The sequence below is a fragment of the Nyctereutes procyonoides genome, unplaced genomic scaffold (genome assembly GCF_905146905.1).
Source record: "Nyctereutes procyonoides isolate TBG_1078 unplaced genomic scaffold, NYPRO_anot_genome, whole genome shotgun sequence".
Lineage (NCBI taxonomy): Eukaryota > Metazoa > Chordata > Mammalia > Carnivora > Canidae > Nyctereutes > Nyctereutes procyonoides.
Window position 1 is genome coordinate 13,653,968 of NW_026575036.1, and position 19,054 is coordinate 13,673,021.

Genomic DNA, 19,054 nt, shown 5'->3' on the forward strand with positions numbered 1-19,054 from the left:
GCTGCCTATCAGGTATCCAAGTGGAGGGGGAGGCAATTGGTGATACAGTGCTAGAGGTCAAAAATAAACAAGTTGGGAGTTATTTGTATATTGATGGTAGTGAAAGCTAAGGATTGGGTAAAGTCACTAAGGAGTATAGGTAAAGAAGAAATAAGAGTACAAGGACCAAATCCAGGGACATCTTTACCTTTAGTGGTAGAGAAAATGAAGAGCAGCCGGCCAAGATCAGTGAAGTAAGAGAGAGCTAAGGAGAATGATTTCCTGAAAGTCGAGACAAGTAGATTCTAGAAGGAAGAAGACCTCATCTGTGCCAAACGCTGTTTGGGCTGAGAGGGAACTCTTGGATATGGACTTAGGGAAGCCATTTTACCTTTGGTAAAACCAATGCCTGTGGAATGGTAACAAAGAGAGCCATATGGCAATGGATTTAAGAAAAAAAATGAGGGCAAAAGATGAGACTGTGAGTAGAAATAAATCTCTTCGAGTTCTGTGGTAAGAAAAGAAAGAAACTAAAGTTTTCCTACAATCCCATTGCCATCCTTTACTAAACTAAACAAAATCCCTCTACTGTATATTTTTACTGAACACTATATTTTTTCTTCAAAACAAGACAGTTGTTTTTTTACTTTATATTTTTCTATATGATTATTTGATTATTGACTATTACCCCCACTAAACTATAAACTCTACTAGGGCAGAGACTTTTACCAGACTAAATTAAATTTAATACTTTTAGTAGAAATGCCTCTTTAATTGTATTCCAATTAACATTTTAATGAGTATAAACTGATTAATGTTAAGGATGGAAGCAATTTTAATACCTGTTCAGAATTAAACCTAAATTGCAAACGTTTTCTCCATGATAATATCTATAATTTGCAATAGTTCTAGATTAATAGCTCTTAATTTTCATAATGCCAACCATGTCTTCACCCAAAGCACAGGAATGTTGGGCAAAGTATATTTTTTAATAATCTGGTTGCAACCAATATAAATGAACTATTCGTCAAACAAGCGAAAAAAGAAAGTATTAGCACAGTAAGGAAACTACTTTCAAAAGAGAACTACTTGAAACTTCTATGCTAGGGATAAAGGTTTCCTCCTATATTGTTATAATGATCCAAGTACACAGAAAAATAGATAAAATTCTTAGGTACTTTAAGAAAAAATTATAAATCTGATCAACCTTATACTTTATAGAGGGTTAGCTTGAGGCCTCCACAGATTACAGAAGTGATACTTTATACAATGCCTTTTCCTTCTCCTCTAAAGCAGACCAATAAAATAGAGAATTCAATCTGTTTAATGACAGATTTTTTTTCCTAATAAAGCACAAAACAAAAACATACACATAAACATATATGAAAGCAATAGACTTACCAGAAATATGAAAAGAATATCTCAAAGAAAATTCTTCCATGGCCAAACTGACATTGTATGTGAAAATCAACATCGTTAGAGGACCATAAGACTTTAATGAAGGTGAATTTCCTCCACACAATTTTCCTAGCCCAGAATAAAGAAAAAAATAAGCATACGAAAAACTTAGCTCTCACAAAGCAAAATAAAAGAGGAAAAAAATACTATTTTTGAAATAATTAATTTATATCATTTATCCACTCCCAAGAATATAAAAATAAGAAAATTAAGCAGAAGAAAATCCTATTAGAATAGAGAGAAAGAGGGCACCTGGGTGGCTCAATGGTTGAGTGTCTGCCTTTGGCTCAGGTCATGATCCTGGGGTCCTGGGATCGAGACCCAGATCAGGCTCCCCACAGGGACCCTGCTTCTCCCTCTGCCTATGTCTCTGCCACTCTTTCTGTGTCTTTCATGAATAAATAAATAAAATCTTAAAAAAAAAAAAGAATAGAGAGAAAAATATTTCAGATTCTTGAATCTAAGCAATCCTAAGGAAGGAGCTCTAAACCAACTAGAGCACAGGATCTGTTCCTACAATGTCTAGAATAGTCTAGGTAGATCTCTTTAAAGTGATGTATTATAAAAGAATATGACACGGTCTAGCTAGGTCTCCAGGGAACAAATTATTCGTCAGGGAACAATAAGCTAGCTAGGTCCTCAGGAAACTTATTCTTGTCACCAGACTGAGATAAAATAAAGATATACAGGGAGTATATTTGAGCTTCAGCTACATACAACCTTCATTTATCTACAGCATAGCCAAATGAATAAGAGGCAAGGTGTAGCAATTGGCACACTTTCTATGACGAACCATTTCCAATTTTAAGTAATCATACATAGTATTTTTAGAAACAAACATTCTAAAAAAGATAGTTTGCTCTAACATTCAATAGTATCAAGGTTTCAAGTGGACAATTTTAAGAAACTTCTGTCTTATAGAAAAACTCTCTTTTTAGTAGAGAGATGGTCAGAGGGTCAACTTCATTGTGACAAGAAACGAGATTTAATTTAGATTGTATAGGAACTGATAGGTGAATACTCACTAACCTTTCTTATCTGTGAAAAGAAGCTAATGGTTAATCTAGGGCTCTATGTTCTCAAAATCATGTGGGTCAGTAGTTTGTCATCTCGTGGGAAATGAACAAAATAAAAATCAAAAGCTCTGGAGACTGGTTTTAATTTGAAATTTAATCAAAGCTGAGTCAAAGATATTGGGGCCTATAAATTTATTTTTACAGATTTGAACTTTCTAATACTGATTTATAAACATTCCCTATGCTATTTACCTTATACCTTTCTCAGAGCTGTTGGAAATCTGGTTTGTTATTTGTTTTTAAATTTTGTTTCTATCGAGGCAGAAGTTTTTTAATTATATAGGAATTTTTTAATAATTTCCCGTTTCTTCCAGTGCTTTTATATGAGAAAGTCCTTCTCCATCAATAGTTAAGATAATTACCCATTTTTTTTCTACTTTGTAAGGAAAATGCTTAACTCTTTAATTGGCTCTTGTACAAAGTTATAAAAAATAATTTATATTTTCCTCTCTGATTTGTAATGCCACATTTCTCATCTATAAATATTGTATACCTTCCCTTTTGGTTTACTTATTTCTATTCACTTGTGTCTCTATGTGTATTAAAGTATTTTTTAATAATATCTGACAATTTGGGATCCCTGGGTGGCGCAGCGGTTTGGCGCCTGCCTTTGGCCCAGGGCGGATCCTGGAGACCCGGGATCGAATCCCACATCGGGCTCCCGGTGCATGGAGCCTGCTTCTCCCTCTGCCTGTGTCTCTGCCTCTCTCTCTCTGTGACTATCATAAATAAAAAAAAAAAATTAAAAAAAAATATTTAATATCTGACAATTTGCCTCATCACTTAAAAAAAAAAACCTTTGGGGATTCTGGTTTTAATTTGAAATTTAATCAGGGCTGAGTCTCTCAAAACATTTTCAGCTAGTCCTATTTATTTTAAAGATAAATAGTTACTAGTTTCTATCTCACTCTGAAAAAAAAAATTCCCATGGGATTTTGCTGGGAAATGTACTATATTTACATATTAATTTGGTGTGAATTAATGTTATTTCTGTTTTCCAGTTTTAGAACATGGTACATTTCTCTGTTCATATTTGTATGGTTGTGTGTGTGTTTAAAGTTTTATATTTGCACAATAAATCGCAAATTTTACGGTGATGTCAAAAAGAAAACTACAGGCCCCAAATGGAGTAACTTATGTGAGGTCATGTCACCAAACTGGGTCTTAATACCTAACCTAATTGCAATTTCAATCTACCCTGGAAATGCTGTCTTAACCAGTTAGTCGAGAATTTTCTGGTCAGCACCAATGAGGTAAAGTGTCAAAGGGGCCCTCTTCATTCCCCGAAGGAAGACAAGGTATATGTATAAGAGCCCCTTCCTTTTCTTCTGCTAACTATCCTGCCCTCTTTCTATAAAATCCTTTCATTTTGTACAGTTCCTCAGAGCAACCCTCTCCTTGCCAGAAGGAATCTTGCCTGATGCATGAGTCCCTTAATAAAGCAAATTAGACCTCCAAATTTATTTGGTTGAGTTTTGTTTAACAGTTATTCCTAGTAGTATGTTTTTTTTTGCTAATTATAATTAAAATGATTTTTCCATTATATCTTTTATTAATTTTACTGGTGTAATTTTAAGGTTGTAATTACTGTATACTTAATTTATATCTATTTTTTCTCACATGACATAGTTATATTATATGTAATACATTTTTCAATATCGAACTATCCTTGCATTCTTGAGATAAGTTATATTTGGTTATGTTTAATATTTTGTAACCTATTGACCTCAATCATTGAATCAACCCCTGGAACTTGCATACTTTACTGGCAAAAACTGAAAAATTAGGAAGGAGAAAGGAAATGGTACATATGTTTTATGAACTTATTCCAAGAAAAATAGGCTTATAGTTCATTAACATTATAAAGTATAACTGATACAGTTAATATATTCTTTCCCCTTTTTTCTTTATTTCTTTGTTCTTCCAACTGTGTACTCTGACACCCCACTGATGGAGACGTACTAGGGAAACAACAGTCTAATCTTTTCTTCTAAGCAACAAAATTTTCTTAAAGATTTTATTTATTTATTCATGAGAGACACACAGAGAGAGGCAGAGGAAGAAGCAGGCTCCATGCAGGGAGCCTGATGTGGGACTCGACCCTGGGACTGTGGGATCACTCCCTGAGCTGAAGGCAGATGCTCAACCGCTGAGCCACTCAGGCATCCCAGCAACACAATTTTAAGAATAGGAATGAAAGCATATATTTCTAATTCAAACATGGCAGAAGCTTGCTTTCTTTTATATTAGCATGCATCCTCTCATTTAATTCCCAAAAGAGTTCCCTTGGTAGTATAAGTAACAGACATTCTATAAGGCAAGAAAGGAATAAGTGTAAATAATTTCTAAGAATACTGTGGGCAGATTCTGCATTCTCCCTGCTAGAAGCTGTGGCCTTGTTGATACTAAATGGGCTCAGGAACCAGGAACTATCAGCATTTATTAACGTTTGCTTAGGTAGAAACAGGAAGATTTTTAGTGCATCTACTTCTGGGATGGTAATGTAAATCGGAAGAATAAAAGGATGGTGGTTTAGCAATAGGCTGTTTTAGCAACTCTGGCAGGATCCTATCTAGGGGAAGAGGTACACTGGTATCTGGGTCTTTCTTAGGGAGTCAAAGGCCAGCATCATGCCAACATCATCTCCCTCTGGGCAGTCATCTGGTGTCATCAGACATAAGTGTCCTTGACTAAGTAAATCGAGAATTTATAGCACACATGTATATATGTGGTGGTTGTGACAGTGAGTTTCTCTTCTTGTAAATTATATAAAAAACTAAGATAGATATTACATTCTCTTGTCACAATTCAGGAAACAGGGTCTGAGAAAGCTTTGGGAACATTCCCAAAATTATTTAACTACTATATAGTAGAACTGAGATCTGGATCCAGCACTATCAGATTTCCATCTGGACTGCCATTATCACATCATGTTGTGCAATGTTGGTCAGCCAGCTCAAGCCCCATTTCATTCCCTTTGTCCCTAGTCATCTCCCAGTCAGGCATGGCTATGTGACCAGTCTGGCTGGAGAGGGCTTAAATTTGCAATAGGATTCCTGGAATTGTGTTTGTTCTCTCAATGGTATACTCCTTTCTCTGTGTCCCTTCTTCCTTTTTCCTCTGTGAAATAGTAAGAACTGAAAGAGCCATTGGTTCCATGAACCATTAGGGAAAGGCCAAGAGAACTGCCATAACCTTAGCCTTGACAGAGTTGAATGACTGAATTAGTGACACATCTGAAAAACTCTGAAGTTTTCTTTCTTTCATTCATAAAAATCAGTGTAAGTCACTGTAGTGAAGTTTCCAGCTACTATTTAATTGATAAACCCATTTAATGCCTTTTCTGGTGGATATCATTTTGCCTGATTAATATTATACTCTCAATTTCTTGTGTTACATTTGCCTAAAACTTCTTTGTCCATCCTTTATTTTCAGTATTTCTGGGCAAGTTTAATCTAGGTATGACCCAAATAAGCAGCATATGGTAATTGGGTTTTGTTTTTAACTCAGTCTGAGAGAGTGTTAATCTCAATTACGAATCTAAAAAATAGCAAGGCCATTTCAGTATCACATAATTTACATCATCTGTAAGTAACACTGAATGCAAAACAATCTGGGAATATTTCATTTAAAAAAATCAAGAACATAGTGCTTCATGGGACGTTAGTTACCTATTAATTTTTTGCCTGATCCAAATCCTTCGTAAACCCACATATGACTCTGACAGGCCAAGGGTGTTGGCTTCATCTGGAAGTTGATAATATCAAGACGAACGATGTGGTTTAAGGGGGCTGATAACTTCCAGTGGCAACTATGGCACAGATAAAAGAAAGTTAGGAATGATTTCCAAATAGCACATACTGGTCCTGACTTCGTTCAGAATTGTATGCATCACTTTTATGGACTCTTATCTGCTCTTTTGTGCTTGGGTGAAAAAAGGATTTTTTACTTTAAGTTGTAACAATTCAAAATATTTCTAAGACTTAATTTGTTAAGATTGTTTTTTTGTTTTTGTTTTTTTTTTAATTTATGATAGTCACACACACAGAGAGAGAGAGAGACAGAGACAGAGACACAGGCAGAGGGAGAAGCAGGCTCCATGCACCAGGAGCCTGACATGGGATTCGATCCCAGGTCTCCAAGATCGTGCCCTGGGCCAAGGGCAGGCGCTAAACCGCTGTGCCACCCAGGGATCCCTAATTTGTTAAGATTGTTAATTGAGTTCACCCATCGCAGTGAATGGTGGATCAATCATATGTAATCCTTTAAATTCTGACTGGCAATCTGAGAGTTAAGGACATACTTTTCCCTGAATTTGCCCCAGACTTCCCCAAATCATATAAATTTACTTAGGAATGATATTATGCAAATCTTCACTTTTCACTTCACACTTTAAATTTATCCTATTGTCTAATTCAAGGAAAGTTCTCTGTTTTTGCAATTTAAATAGCCACTTATTGAGTACCTAATATGTGCTAGAAGACTCTATGTACATTATTTCAGTCTCCAAAACTCTTAGATGGAGATTTGACTTTCCACTTTACCTAATAAATGATCTCTTTTGTTGAGAAAGTACACAATTTATCAATAGGGACGATCTTATATTCAGTCTTTGTCTAATGAAGGTCTCAGACCAGCGATTCCCTCACAGTCTATACTTCAAGGAGAGGAGGCGGGAAATAATGCCTTAAGCAAGGGTTGCTGCTTGTCAAAGGATCATTCACAAACTTCTTTCGTCATAATAAACATTCCTTCCTCACCTCATTGTGGTTCTGTGAGAGTATCTTGGGATCTGAATGATTCCTCCTAGTTTAGTCAGAATAACATCCTCACAGGTGGCCATATATTCTTGGTTTGAACTCTGGAGAAGTTTGGCAGTTTTACTGCCCTTTGGACCTAAAAATACAGAAAAAAAAGAGGCGATGAAAATAAAATTAATCTTTGAAAGGCTTATGATAATGCCTTTCAGAGCAGAGAAGTCACTTTTCCTCCCCGTTTTAGAAAAAAACATGAACAGAAGTGGTTTTACTGAAAAGTATCTGAATCATTCAAAGATACTGAGAACAGCACTTTTCTCAGAATTGTCTTTGGCACAGCATCAAGTCAATGGAAGAGAATGTGGAAAAACTATAGATAATGCCAGTTGTCTGTACAATTCCATCTAAAAGCAACATTTTTAATATAGTTTTTTTGGGAAAACAGTTTCATATGATATGCATGCGTTTCTTTATTACTCACTGAACTTTTTCCCCAAATATCTCTCTGCAGTGCTTTTTGGTGCCAAGAAAAGAAATTAGCTTTCAGTTACCTATACTTACCAAAAGTCAGAAAGCCTTATTAATTACTTGTTCTAAAATGCTATCTGATAAGTCTGAATTGCTTAGCATTTACAGTTATAATGCTAGGACCTAATATTTGTGTAGTTTATCTTAAATACTCATCTTAACCTTTTATGATTATAACAATATCACTATAAAGAATACTCTGATACAGAGATAATAAATTATCCATAGCTAGTCAACCAGCTAACAGTTAAAACCCTTATATTCTGATCCACAGAAAAGGCTATCTGGGGCATAAAAATCACATGACGGTAAAAAAATGTCTTGAAATCAACATATCGTAGCCACATTCAGAATCACAATTCTGGATGATTTACAAGTCAATCAGGTTATCCACTGAACAGTTTCTCTTTTGAATCTGACCAATCTCAGATCCCTTAAATAGATTGTCCTTTCAAACATAAACTCCCCACAGAAACACCATTTCTTACCAAACAATGTACATGTTTTGAAACATCTCTAAAAAGAAAAACATTGATTTTTAACTTTATAAGTTTATAAAATGATGAAGCATACCTTGGACCGTAAAGACAATACAACTTATGCCCAAAGCACCTTGCACAAGGGAATGAAATACCACTCTCACCAGTGGTCCGGAGCTCATGAAAAGCATTGAATAAAGCCTTCTCCCATAATTTACCTAGGTTTAAAAAAAATGAAATCTAGTAAAACATAAGAACTAAAATTTTTTTAGCAGTTTCTCTATTTTAGGTATGGCAATTATTCTTATTTTTATCAAAATATATTTAACATGTGACATTGTATAGATTTAGAGTATACACCATTTTGATGTACACCATTTGATGACAATATTTACATATTGTAAATGACTGCCACTCTAGTGATAGGTAGCTTCTATCACCTCTTATCATTACCATTTCTTTTTTGTAATGAAACTAGTTAAGATTTAGTCCCTCGGCAAGTTTGATGATTCTAATACAAATGTTGACTATATTTCCTATACTATGCATTAGATCTCCAGGATTTGTCAACTAGTTATAAGTTTGTACCCAGGAGGTAGGAATTTATTTCACTCTGCAAAATGAGGGAAAACGGCTCCAGAACTCAAGTGACTCACCCGAAGTCAGACTGGCAGAGTGGGGACTCAGGATCTAAACCCAGGACCATGAATTCAATTCCTATCACAGTCTGCTATGTCATATTGCTCCCTTGAAGGACAGAAGGAAGTAAATTACTTCATCTTTAAAATGATGCTGCTCTGCCATTTTTTCTTCTAGTAAAGTACCTACATATTAAAAATATCTCACTATGAAAAATCCACGATGGAAAACAGTCTACCTGAAAATTTATTCTTTCCTTATATTCCGTCTCCTTTTGATTGCTTCAGGTTGAGGACCTGAGTCAAAGATGAAAAAGGAAAGTATACCCATAATTCTAAAACAGTTCAGAGGGCTGATTAAGAAGATGTGAAAAGAACATGTGAATTTCTTAGGATCAAACCCCTCTACTATAATAATAAGTCAGTATTATCCTATAACATTTATCAAAGTGTCACCTGCTCAGAAAGACATTTGCTGGTTATACTACATACAACTGTATGGCATATCTCAGATTCTTCTCTTTCTTCCCACTTCATTTTCCCCTGGGTCATCTACCTAAATAATATATATTTTGTTTTCATATTATGTGTCCACTCCCCACTAGAATAGAAGCTTGATAAGGGCAGGGATTTCTTTTGTCCATTTTGCTCACTATTGAATCCCTACAACCAAGAACAGTTGGTCTCTAGCCCCTAGTATATCCTTCTTACAAGTATCTATGGAACAAGAGAAGGAAGAGGTTACATCGGATTAGAAAAAAACAAATAATATTAGATGGTATAACACATTAAGGTAAATGATGTTGAAATATTATTTGAAAAATAATCAAATACTTATTTGTAGCAAATAGAGATCAACACAACTCTTGAGTGAGTTGCTGGCTCCCACGGGGAAAAAGATAGCATTCTATATTTACAATATAGAAGAATACTATCTGGCTTAAATATGGGGTAATACCTCCATTAGAGTCTTGCAGTTCCGCTATCTATCATTTGAAGAGAAAGAACCATTCTACAAGTTTCAAGCTGACAATTTCAAATCAAAGAAATGCTAGGTTGGAAAATTATAGGGATTCCTCAGTTAATCCACAACAAAGCCAAGCATGGTTTTCAATAGATTATAAAGATGAGGGTAAGTTTTCCCAGAAAATGTTTCTCTTTATATGTGAATCTAGTATATAATAGAGTTGCTACCAGTTGGAGAGAAAATAGTTTTTTCTTGAAGAAAAAGGTAGCATCACTTCACCATATGAAAAAAACATTTCATTAGGATTAAAGAAGTTTATAAAAATTTTTTTTCTGAACTCAGAATGAATAATTAATATTTATAAATAAAAGCAATGAGATAAATCAAAGATTAAAGGTGTTTATAGATAGATTTAAACAAATTTTTAAATGTTTACATCAACATATAATAAATATTAAGGATGTGCCTGAGTGGTTCAGTCAGTTAAGCATCCAGCTCTGGGTTTTGGTTCAGGTCATGATCTTGGGGTCATGAGATCGAGCCCTTTGTAGGGCTCCATGCCCAGCGGGGAGTCTGCTTGAGATTCCTTCTCCCTCTCCTTCCCTTTCTGCCCCTCCCCTCACTCACATGCACTCTCTCTCTCTCTCAAATAAATAAATAAAGTCTTTTAAAAAATTAGAGGCAAATGGCAACCTTATGAACAAGTACTTGCAACTTATGACAAGGGAAAAATATATGTATAACAGCTTTCATAAACTGATAAAAAGAATAATACCGAAAAAATGGATGATAATGACAAAGAAATAAAAAATACAAATAGCTAACCAACATTAGAAAAAAAAGCCTCCATGAATGATTTTTAAAAAGTAAAAGTGCCTATCAAATTGATATATTCAGTTATGGTGCAAAAGGCTGCCATGTATTGCTAATGGCAATGAAAACTGATTTAGCTTTTCTGAAGAGTAATTTATCAGTACACAGTCATGAAAAAAAATATTCTCAGTCTCTAGACATGATTCTAATTTGGGAAGATATAGTAAGGAACAAAATAGCAAGATCCCTGCTTTCATGAATCTTTTATTTTAGCCAGGTAAATAAAGAAGATGATTTCAAATAGGAATCAAGGCTGCCAGTGAAATAATCTGCATAATATGATGAAAAGGACTTTGGGAGGGAATGAATGGCACTACTTTAGACTGAGAAGCCCTCTTTGACCAGGTGACCTATATCATTCATTCATTCACTCATTCAATGCCTTCCTTCCCCCACCCCACCCCCTAAGATTTTATTTACTTATTCACAAGAGATACAGGGAGAGAAGCAGAGGGAGAAGCAGGCTCCCTGTGGGGAGCTTGATGTGGAACTCAATCCCAGGATCACAACCTGAGCTGAAGGCAGATAGTCAACCACTGAGCCACCCAGGTGCCCCTCATTCAGTGCCTCCTACATCTTACATACTGTTCTAGGCACTGGAGAGACTTCAAAGATGAAAGTCTTTACCTTCTGAAAACTCACATTCAATAGAAAAAAACACAAACCACAAACATGAAAACAAATCATAATGTTGGAAGATAATAAGTGCTAAAGAAAAGGGGGAGGAACTAGGAGGTACCCAAGCAGGAAGTGATGTAATTTACAGAAATGAAGGTAGGTATCATTCAGGAGATGACACTCTGGGGGCGCTTGGGTGGCTCAGTCGGTTGAGCGTCTGCCTTCAGCTCAGGTCATGATCCCACCCAGGGTCCTGGCTCAGCAGGAAGCCTGCTTCTCCTTCTCCCTCTGCCTGCTGCTCCCCCTGCTTGTGCTCTTTCTCTGTCAAATAAATAAAGTCTTTAAAAAAGGAGGAAGAGAAGGAGGAGGAGACATTCTAGTCAAGACTTGAGAGATCTGAGGGACAGACAAGGAGCTCTCTGAAGAGCTAGGAGGAGCTGGACAAGGGGCCTCAGGTGAGAAGGATAGCACCTGATCATGTGAGTCAGGAAGGAGGACAGAAGGCCATGCTAGGAATTCTGGATTTCATTCCAGCTACAAGAAGACCTGGAGCTGTTTCAATCAAGGTGGATGGGGGAGCCCATCAGATTGCAGGAGATAAATGAACAAAGTAGATAGGCCAGGTCTAAATGAGACAGTATTTATAAAGATTCTTTAAAAAAAGTTTTGTGCCCTCTAACCAAATGATTTCATCTCAGAATTTATCCCAAGAACACAGTTTCATCATCAGAGGATTTTTCTGGTCTTCAGCATGTATGTGCAGGCATACACTTATTTTCTTCCCAGGTGTCCCCATCAACCAAATGATTTCCAAAACGTTCCTACCTCCCTCCTAAGAGCGGTACCACCCCTACACAAACAGGAGGTATCAACTTTGTTTTGTTGCACAAAACAGGGTTGCCCGCACATGAAATGAAATGAAAGCTAGCGTATTAACAAATATTTTAAATTCTGCCATTGTAAAAACCTTTAATATATTTTGCTTTATTTTAAAATCCAACCCCCACCTCCTACCCACATCTGATTTTTAACCATCCTAATTCCTCTTTCATATACATTTCTGGCATCCTGGCATAGTTCCAGTATGCTTGAAGAACTTGAACTCTCTTGTATTTTTTCTGCTTGAATACGCATACGTACAAACACACACACACACACACACTCAACCTCTAGTACACCTGTTTTGTAAATTCAACTTTTGAAACTATTAAGAGCCTAAGTCTGCTCTTCTCAACCCCAATTCCAGATATATTTTTAATCTAAATATGACTCTGATTCTTGTGTTGTCAGACCATACCAGCCACAACTGGTCCCCGAATTACCACTTCCTTATTCCTAGAAGATTTTAGCAGTCATTTTTCTCCAACAATATTTTTGCCACATATCTTGCTGATTTCATATAAATGATGAGCCCAGCACTGGAGTTTTTTTAATTTCTCAACCTCTTTCCAATGATTTTGTTCTCCACCAGACCTCAGCCACCCAACCCAATGGTCAGCTCCCAGGAATGTGATCATCAGCAACAACAAAACCTTCCATATCTCACTTTCAAGCACTGCTCTCTCCATCCACAACCTGCTTTCTTCTCAGCTCCCTCCAATGCTCCTTCCACTTTTTGAGACCTGCTATTCATCTTCTCAACCACCTTTCCTTTGTCCCTCTCTCTCACCCTCATTCACTTTGAAAATATTAAGTGTGCCTTAAAAAAAAAAAAAGGTGGGATGCTGGGTGGCTCAGCAGTTGAGCATCCGCCTTTGGCTTAAGGCATGATCCTAGAGTCCCAAGATCGAGTCCCACATCGGGCTCACTGCATGGAGCCTGCTTCTCCCTCTGCCTATGTCTCTGCCCACCCCCCTCTCTGTCTCTCATGAATAAATAAGTAAATAAAAACTTTTTTAAAAAAGTCATGCCTATTACATGAATCCACATTTTGGTGGTAGTGTTACCCAAGTCAAGCTCTCTCCTGATCATAAAAGCTGCCTATACCAAAAGGGCTCCCAGCAGAGAATTGAAATGCCATTACCTGATACCCTTTTCTCATCGTGGCTTTCTTCATAAATAGTCACAACAGAATCTGGACACACAAGAGACCAAGGCAGTGACAGCTACTCAACTGTCAATTTTGCCATACTGCTTGGTGACACTCTGAGCACCCAAGAACATTCCAGTTTTCCTCTATAATCCAGTGGATATCTTGGAGTTGAAAAAAAGCCTCTGGGTTCTTCTGGTTCCACTTCAGAGTAACAACCTACAATTCAGAGCACACAGACACCAGGGACCAACATAAACAAAGCAAAGCAATGCAAAGTGAGCCTCCACCACAAACCTGAAAAATTTAGGCTTGCAAGAAGAAAATTAAAACTTTATTATTCTCTTTCACATGTCCTTGGGTAAAAATGATCATCCCATTGAATGTGTCCTATTTTCTTGAAATGAGATTGTAGTAGAAGTTAAATTATAATTATTTAAAATTTCTTTTCAAGGAATCTTTTAAATGCCTTAGAAGATGCACAGTGGATATGCAATCTCTACTTCCAGCATGTTTTCATTTCCTTCCTTCTTTGAGATGCAATGAAGGTCTGTTCCTAAAAGCTTCACTAATTTCACTGAGCATTTATCTTGCTGGGACAAATGATCATATTCATGGAATTCGTGACTGAGATCAAAAGAAGGAGAATCTGCTGATACATTTGAAAGTCTCTCACTTCTTCCACTTGCTCTTAAGTCCAAGGGCACCTTTGGACCTGCAGGGCTACTTGCAGAGCTTCAGATGCCTGTGGCTCTCTGGCCCCCTGATCCTATAGTCAGCTGCTGCTTCTTCATGTTATATATACCCTTGACTCCTCCTTCTTCACCTCTGTGTATTCCTTTGACAAAAATCCTCTGAGCAATTACATATTGAAATACTCTGCATTCAAATGAACATATCTTAATGTAGGAGTTTTCGTTAATTAATTAATGTGTGATTATATACGCTTTGCCATAGAGAAGTTAATGATCTGAGGTGACAGATATATAAATATACTTTTATGAAGAGTAGAAATGAGGAGTGGCAGAAACTGAAGAAGGGAAATGGAATGTTATAAGAATTCAGGATTCTATTCAATTGCCTAGTCCCATTATTTCCTTTGTAAATTCTCCCCTTCATGTATATGGCTACTGTAATCTAATTTAGATAGTTATAGACCACCTTGATTTAATAGTAACCTCACTGATTTCCCAGTCTTTAATCTTTCCCACCATGCCCTCCAATCTGGGATAGTGTATGAAACAAAAGAATTAAGTTCTTTCCTTGCTCAAAGCAACTGAAATTGTGCAGCTTGCACTGTCTTTCAGACTCTGGCCCCAACATATCTTTTCAATCTTTTTTTCCTGTCCCCATGAATCCTCTATGACAAATCTGCCTGGAAAGGAACCAAATCATATAAAGTCATGAATTCCCAATCAGTCACTTCTTTTTATAAATGGGCTAACAACCTCTTGTGTAAAAAGCAAGTGCTGGGAGTGGGTGGATGTTAAAGATAGGATAGTTTCAACATTTTAATGCATAGAATATTCACAGAATTAAAACAAAACAATACCCTTTCATATGTAAAACTTGCAAAGTTCTTTGGCATGCATATGTATTTCTGAACATATACAAACGAGAAATATCTTCTCTACATTTTAACAACGTTTATTTTCTGAATGGGACAGTTCAATGAATATATTAGTTGATCACTACCACCACCACCTGTTGACTGTTGCCATTCATCATGCTATTTATTTTATTTTATTTTATTTTATGTTATTTTATTTTATTTTATTATAAATTAATTTTTATTGGTGTTCAATTTACCAACATACAGAATAACACCCAGTGCTCATTCCGTCAAGTGCCCCCCTCAGTGCCCGCCACCCATTCACCCCCACCCCCCGCCCTCCTCCCCTTCCACCACCCCTAGCTCGTTTCCCAGAGTTAGAAGTCTTTACATCATGCTATTTCTATTTTAAGTGCTTTGTATGCATTAATTTACTTATGCACTAATCACAATTGTTCATTTAACTCAAACCATCAAAATCATTAGGTTTAAGGATGTTAGGCCTAGATTTGCTCTTCATCTCAACCCCAATTCCAGATTTATTTTTAATCTAAGTAAGACTCTTTGATTCTTGTGTTGTCAGACCATGCCACCCACAACTGGTCCCCGAATTACCACTTTCTTATTCCTAGAAGATTTTAGCACTCATTTTTCTCCAACAATATTTTTGCCACACATCTTGCTGATTTCAGTCCCCATATAAATGATGAGCCCAGCACTGGAGTTTTCTAATTTCTCAACTTCCTTCCAATGATCTTGTTCTCCACCAGACCTCAGCCACCCAACCCAATGGTCAACTCCCAGGGATGTGGTCCTCAGCAATAACACCACCTTCCATATCTCACTTTCAAGCACTGCTCTGTCCATCCACAACCTCTATCTTCTCAGCTCCGTCCAATGCTCCTTCCACTTTTTGAGACGTGCTATTCATCTACCCAACTACCTTTCCTTTGTCCCTAACTCTCATCCTCATTCACTCTTTTCCTAGCTTAAATTCCAAAATACATCATCTTAATCCCTTCCTACTACACAATGCCTTCAACACCCTTATACTCTTGCATACTTGGGAAAACCCATTCTGATTGAATCTACTTTCCCATCTGTTCTACATATATGTGCTACCCCTCAGTGTCTCCAGAAGAAAACATACAAATAAACTGGTCAATCTCCCTATAAATTCATGTTATTAATCTCAGAGGCTTTTATGTTGCCCAGCAATCCTACCACATTTTCCTAGTACATGCACTTTGTCACTTTTTTGAAGAACTATTTCATACTTCTTCTTTTCTCTTAAAACCCTCAAACCCTCTTCAACAATCCTGCTTCATCTGGTAAGTATATAGAAGCAATTAGAAAATTGCCAGAAGCTCCCATCTCCACATATACAGCATAAGTCTGCCTCCCATCCAGCAACTATGGATGAACTGCACTTTGCTCTTCTCTGAGACCAACCCCTCCTGCTGAACACAAGATCTCATCCCCTCTCTCCTACTGAAGGTTATCACTCTAGCAATTCCCTCTGTCTTCTGTAGCCCCTTCAACCTTCTCCCACCTCTTCTAGTTGCCTACTGAGCTTGATTGTAGGTGGGATGGATGGGGGTAGAGACGATGAGAAAGAATATACTGTGTGTGACCACCTGGAAATAAAGAATGATGACATTATAGAACTTTCATCTCCCTACAGGTCTATTACAGACTTCTAATTCTCCAGCTGCAGTTTCATTTTAAATAAAAATAAAAATCCCATTAGCAAACAGACACAATTGTGGGAGAATTATAAATGACTAACACTGATGCTGGTTGTAGTTCTCTCTCACATCCAGGGTCCTCACCTACCCAGATATCTGAAAATGTAAGGACCTTTAATTATGTAGGAATAAACAGGTCAGAATAATTCTTTCTATGCACTCCTTCAAAATTCAAATTCAGGAACTTGTTCACAACCACAAGTGTTTTTTTTTTTCTTTACCTGCAACAGCTGTATCTGTGGGGATAGAAAAGAAACCCAGATGGTCACAATGACAACACTCCTCTCCTTCAGTATAAACTACTAGCCAGAATGAAAACACAGGGTTTATCCTATTCCAAAGAAAATTAGCAAACATAGACATGCAAAGCTTTTTGCTAAGTTCTTACCTGCTGAATTAATTGGATAACATGAACATCTATTACCTGGTCCAAATGCATTGTCCGTTGAAGGCGTGAGTGGTGGTAACTGTTGCCTTGTTAAGGTTTTGCTTTCATTATTTATCTGAAGTGAAGCAGGACCTGTACCTGGAGAGAGCATGTTAAAAATAAATCAAGATGAAAGCCTCAAAAGAAAATGTAGTCTATATCAAAACAGCTTTTGTCAAAAGAAAATGCAAATCTAGGATTATAGCAGCCTCAGGAAAAGTCAGTTTTACTCTCTCTGCTCAAGGGAGAATGTTTTCTTACAGAATTTTAATGTGCATTTTAATGTTTTAGAAACTAAAATAAATGAAATACTACTTTATGGTTTTTTCTTTCATAATGCTGATTTCTACCAAACTCACTTCTTGCAAACCTAGTCTAAAGAAAGAGGAATTGTTTTTATAATATCTGAAAAATATTTACCTTTCATTTTGAACTGGATCCAGTCCAAGAAGACACTCACCCTGGCAAGTACATCTGGCTTCCTTGGCTGGGCACAGCCAGCTTCCCAGCTGACAATGTCATATAGGACAAAGGGACCTTTTTCACGTCTATACACTAATGGGCCACCACAGTCTCCCTGAAACACCAAGAAAATATGTTCTAAAAATTGCTTTAACCAGAGCTTCTGCCTTCAATTTTGGAACAGGAATAATCAATAATTTATTCATAACACATTTCTTTAATGAAAAATGTTTATACTTCATCAATTTGTATATCTTTTAGTCCTTAAACTCAAATAAGTAAAATCACAAAGATATTACAACGGATACCACAGAAATACAAAGATTCATGAGACTACTATGAATAAATAAATTCCTAGAAACAAACAAACTGCCAAGACCAAATCATGAGGAAATAGAAAATCAGAACAGAGCAATATGAGCAAGGAGATTGAATCATTAATCAAAAACACCCCAATAAAGCAAAGCTCAGGACCAGATAGCTTCACTGGTGAATTCTACTAAACATTTAAAGAATTCATTTCAATTCCCAAACTCTTGCAAAAATTGAAGAGGACGGAACACTCTAAAATTATTACACAAGGTCGGAATCACCCTGATATCAAAGCCAGGTAAGGACACTACAAGAAAACTACAGGCCAAAATCTCTAATAAGCACAGATGTAAAAATCCTCAACAAAATACTAGCAGACTGAATTTAATAGCATATTAAAAGGATCATACACCATGATCAGTAATGCAAAGATAGTTCAACATATATAAATTAATGAATGTGATACATATTAATAGAATGAAAGTTTAAAATTCATGTTATCATATGAATAGTACAGAAAACATATTTAACAAAATGCAACATCCTCTCATGATAAAAACTCTCAACAAATTGGGTATAGACAGAACATACCACAACATAATAAAGGTGATATATAACAAACCCATAGCTAACATCATACTCAATAGTGAAAAGCTGAAAGCTTTTCCTGTAAGATAAGAAATAAAAACAAGTATGCCCACACTCACCATTCCTATTCAATATAGGTTTAGAAGTCTTAGAACAATAAGGCAAGAAAAAGAAATAAAAGGAAAGAAGGAAGGAGTAAAGCAGGAAGCAAGAAGTAAAACTGCCTTTATTTGTAGAGGATATGATCTAGGAAAATCCTAAAGACTCCATCAAAAACTGTTAGAACTCAAAACAAAACAGTTAGAACTAATTAATGAGTACAGTAAAGTTTCAGGATACAAAGCAAACATTCAGAAATTAGTAGTGTCTCTATACATTAACAAAAAAATATATGAAAAAGAAATAAACAGGATTAAGGAGGGCACTTACAATGAACACTGGGTGTTGTAAGTAAGTGTTGAATCACTAAATTCTACACCTGATACTACTATCATACTACATGGTAACTAACTGGAATTTAGATAAAAACTTGGAAAGGAAATAAGGAAAACAATCCTATATAC

General features: G+C 36.3%; 1 protein-coding gene across 1 annotated transcript in view; it reads right to left on the reverse strand.

Moving 5' to 3' along the window:
* Positions 1-6,176: 6,176 nt before the first annotated feature.
* OVCH1 (ovochymase 1) overlaps positions 6,177-19,054 on the reverse strand; it is a 52,520-nt gene continuing 39,642 nt past the window's right edge. Inside the window, 6 exon segments of the mRNA XM_055318520.1 lie at positions 6,177-6,324; positions 7,274-7,409; positions 8,372-8,495; positions 13,404-13,621; positions 17,127-17,222; positions 17,550-17,706. Of these exon segments, the coding sequence (XP_055174495.1) occupies positions 6,177-6,324; positions 7,274-7,409; positions 8,372-8,495; positions 13,404-13,621; positions 17,127-17,222; positions 17,550-17,706 (879 nt within the window).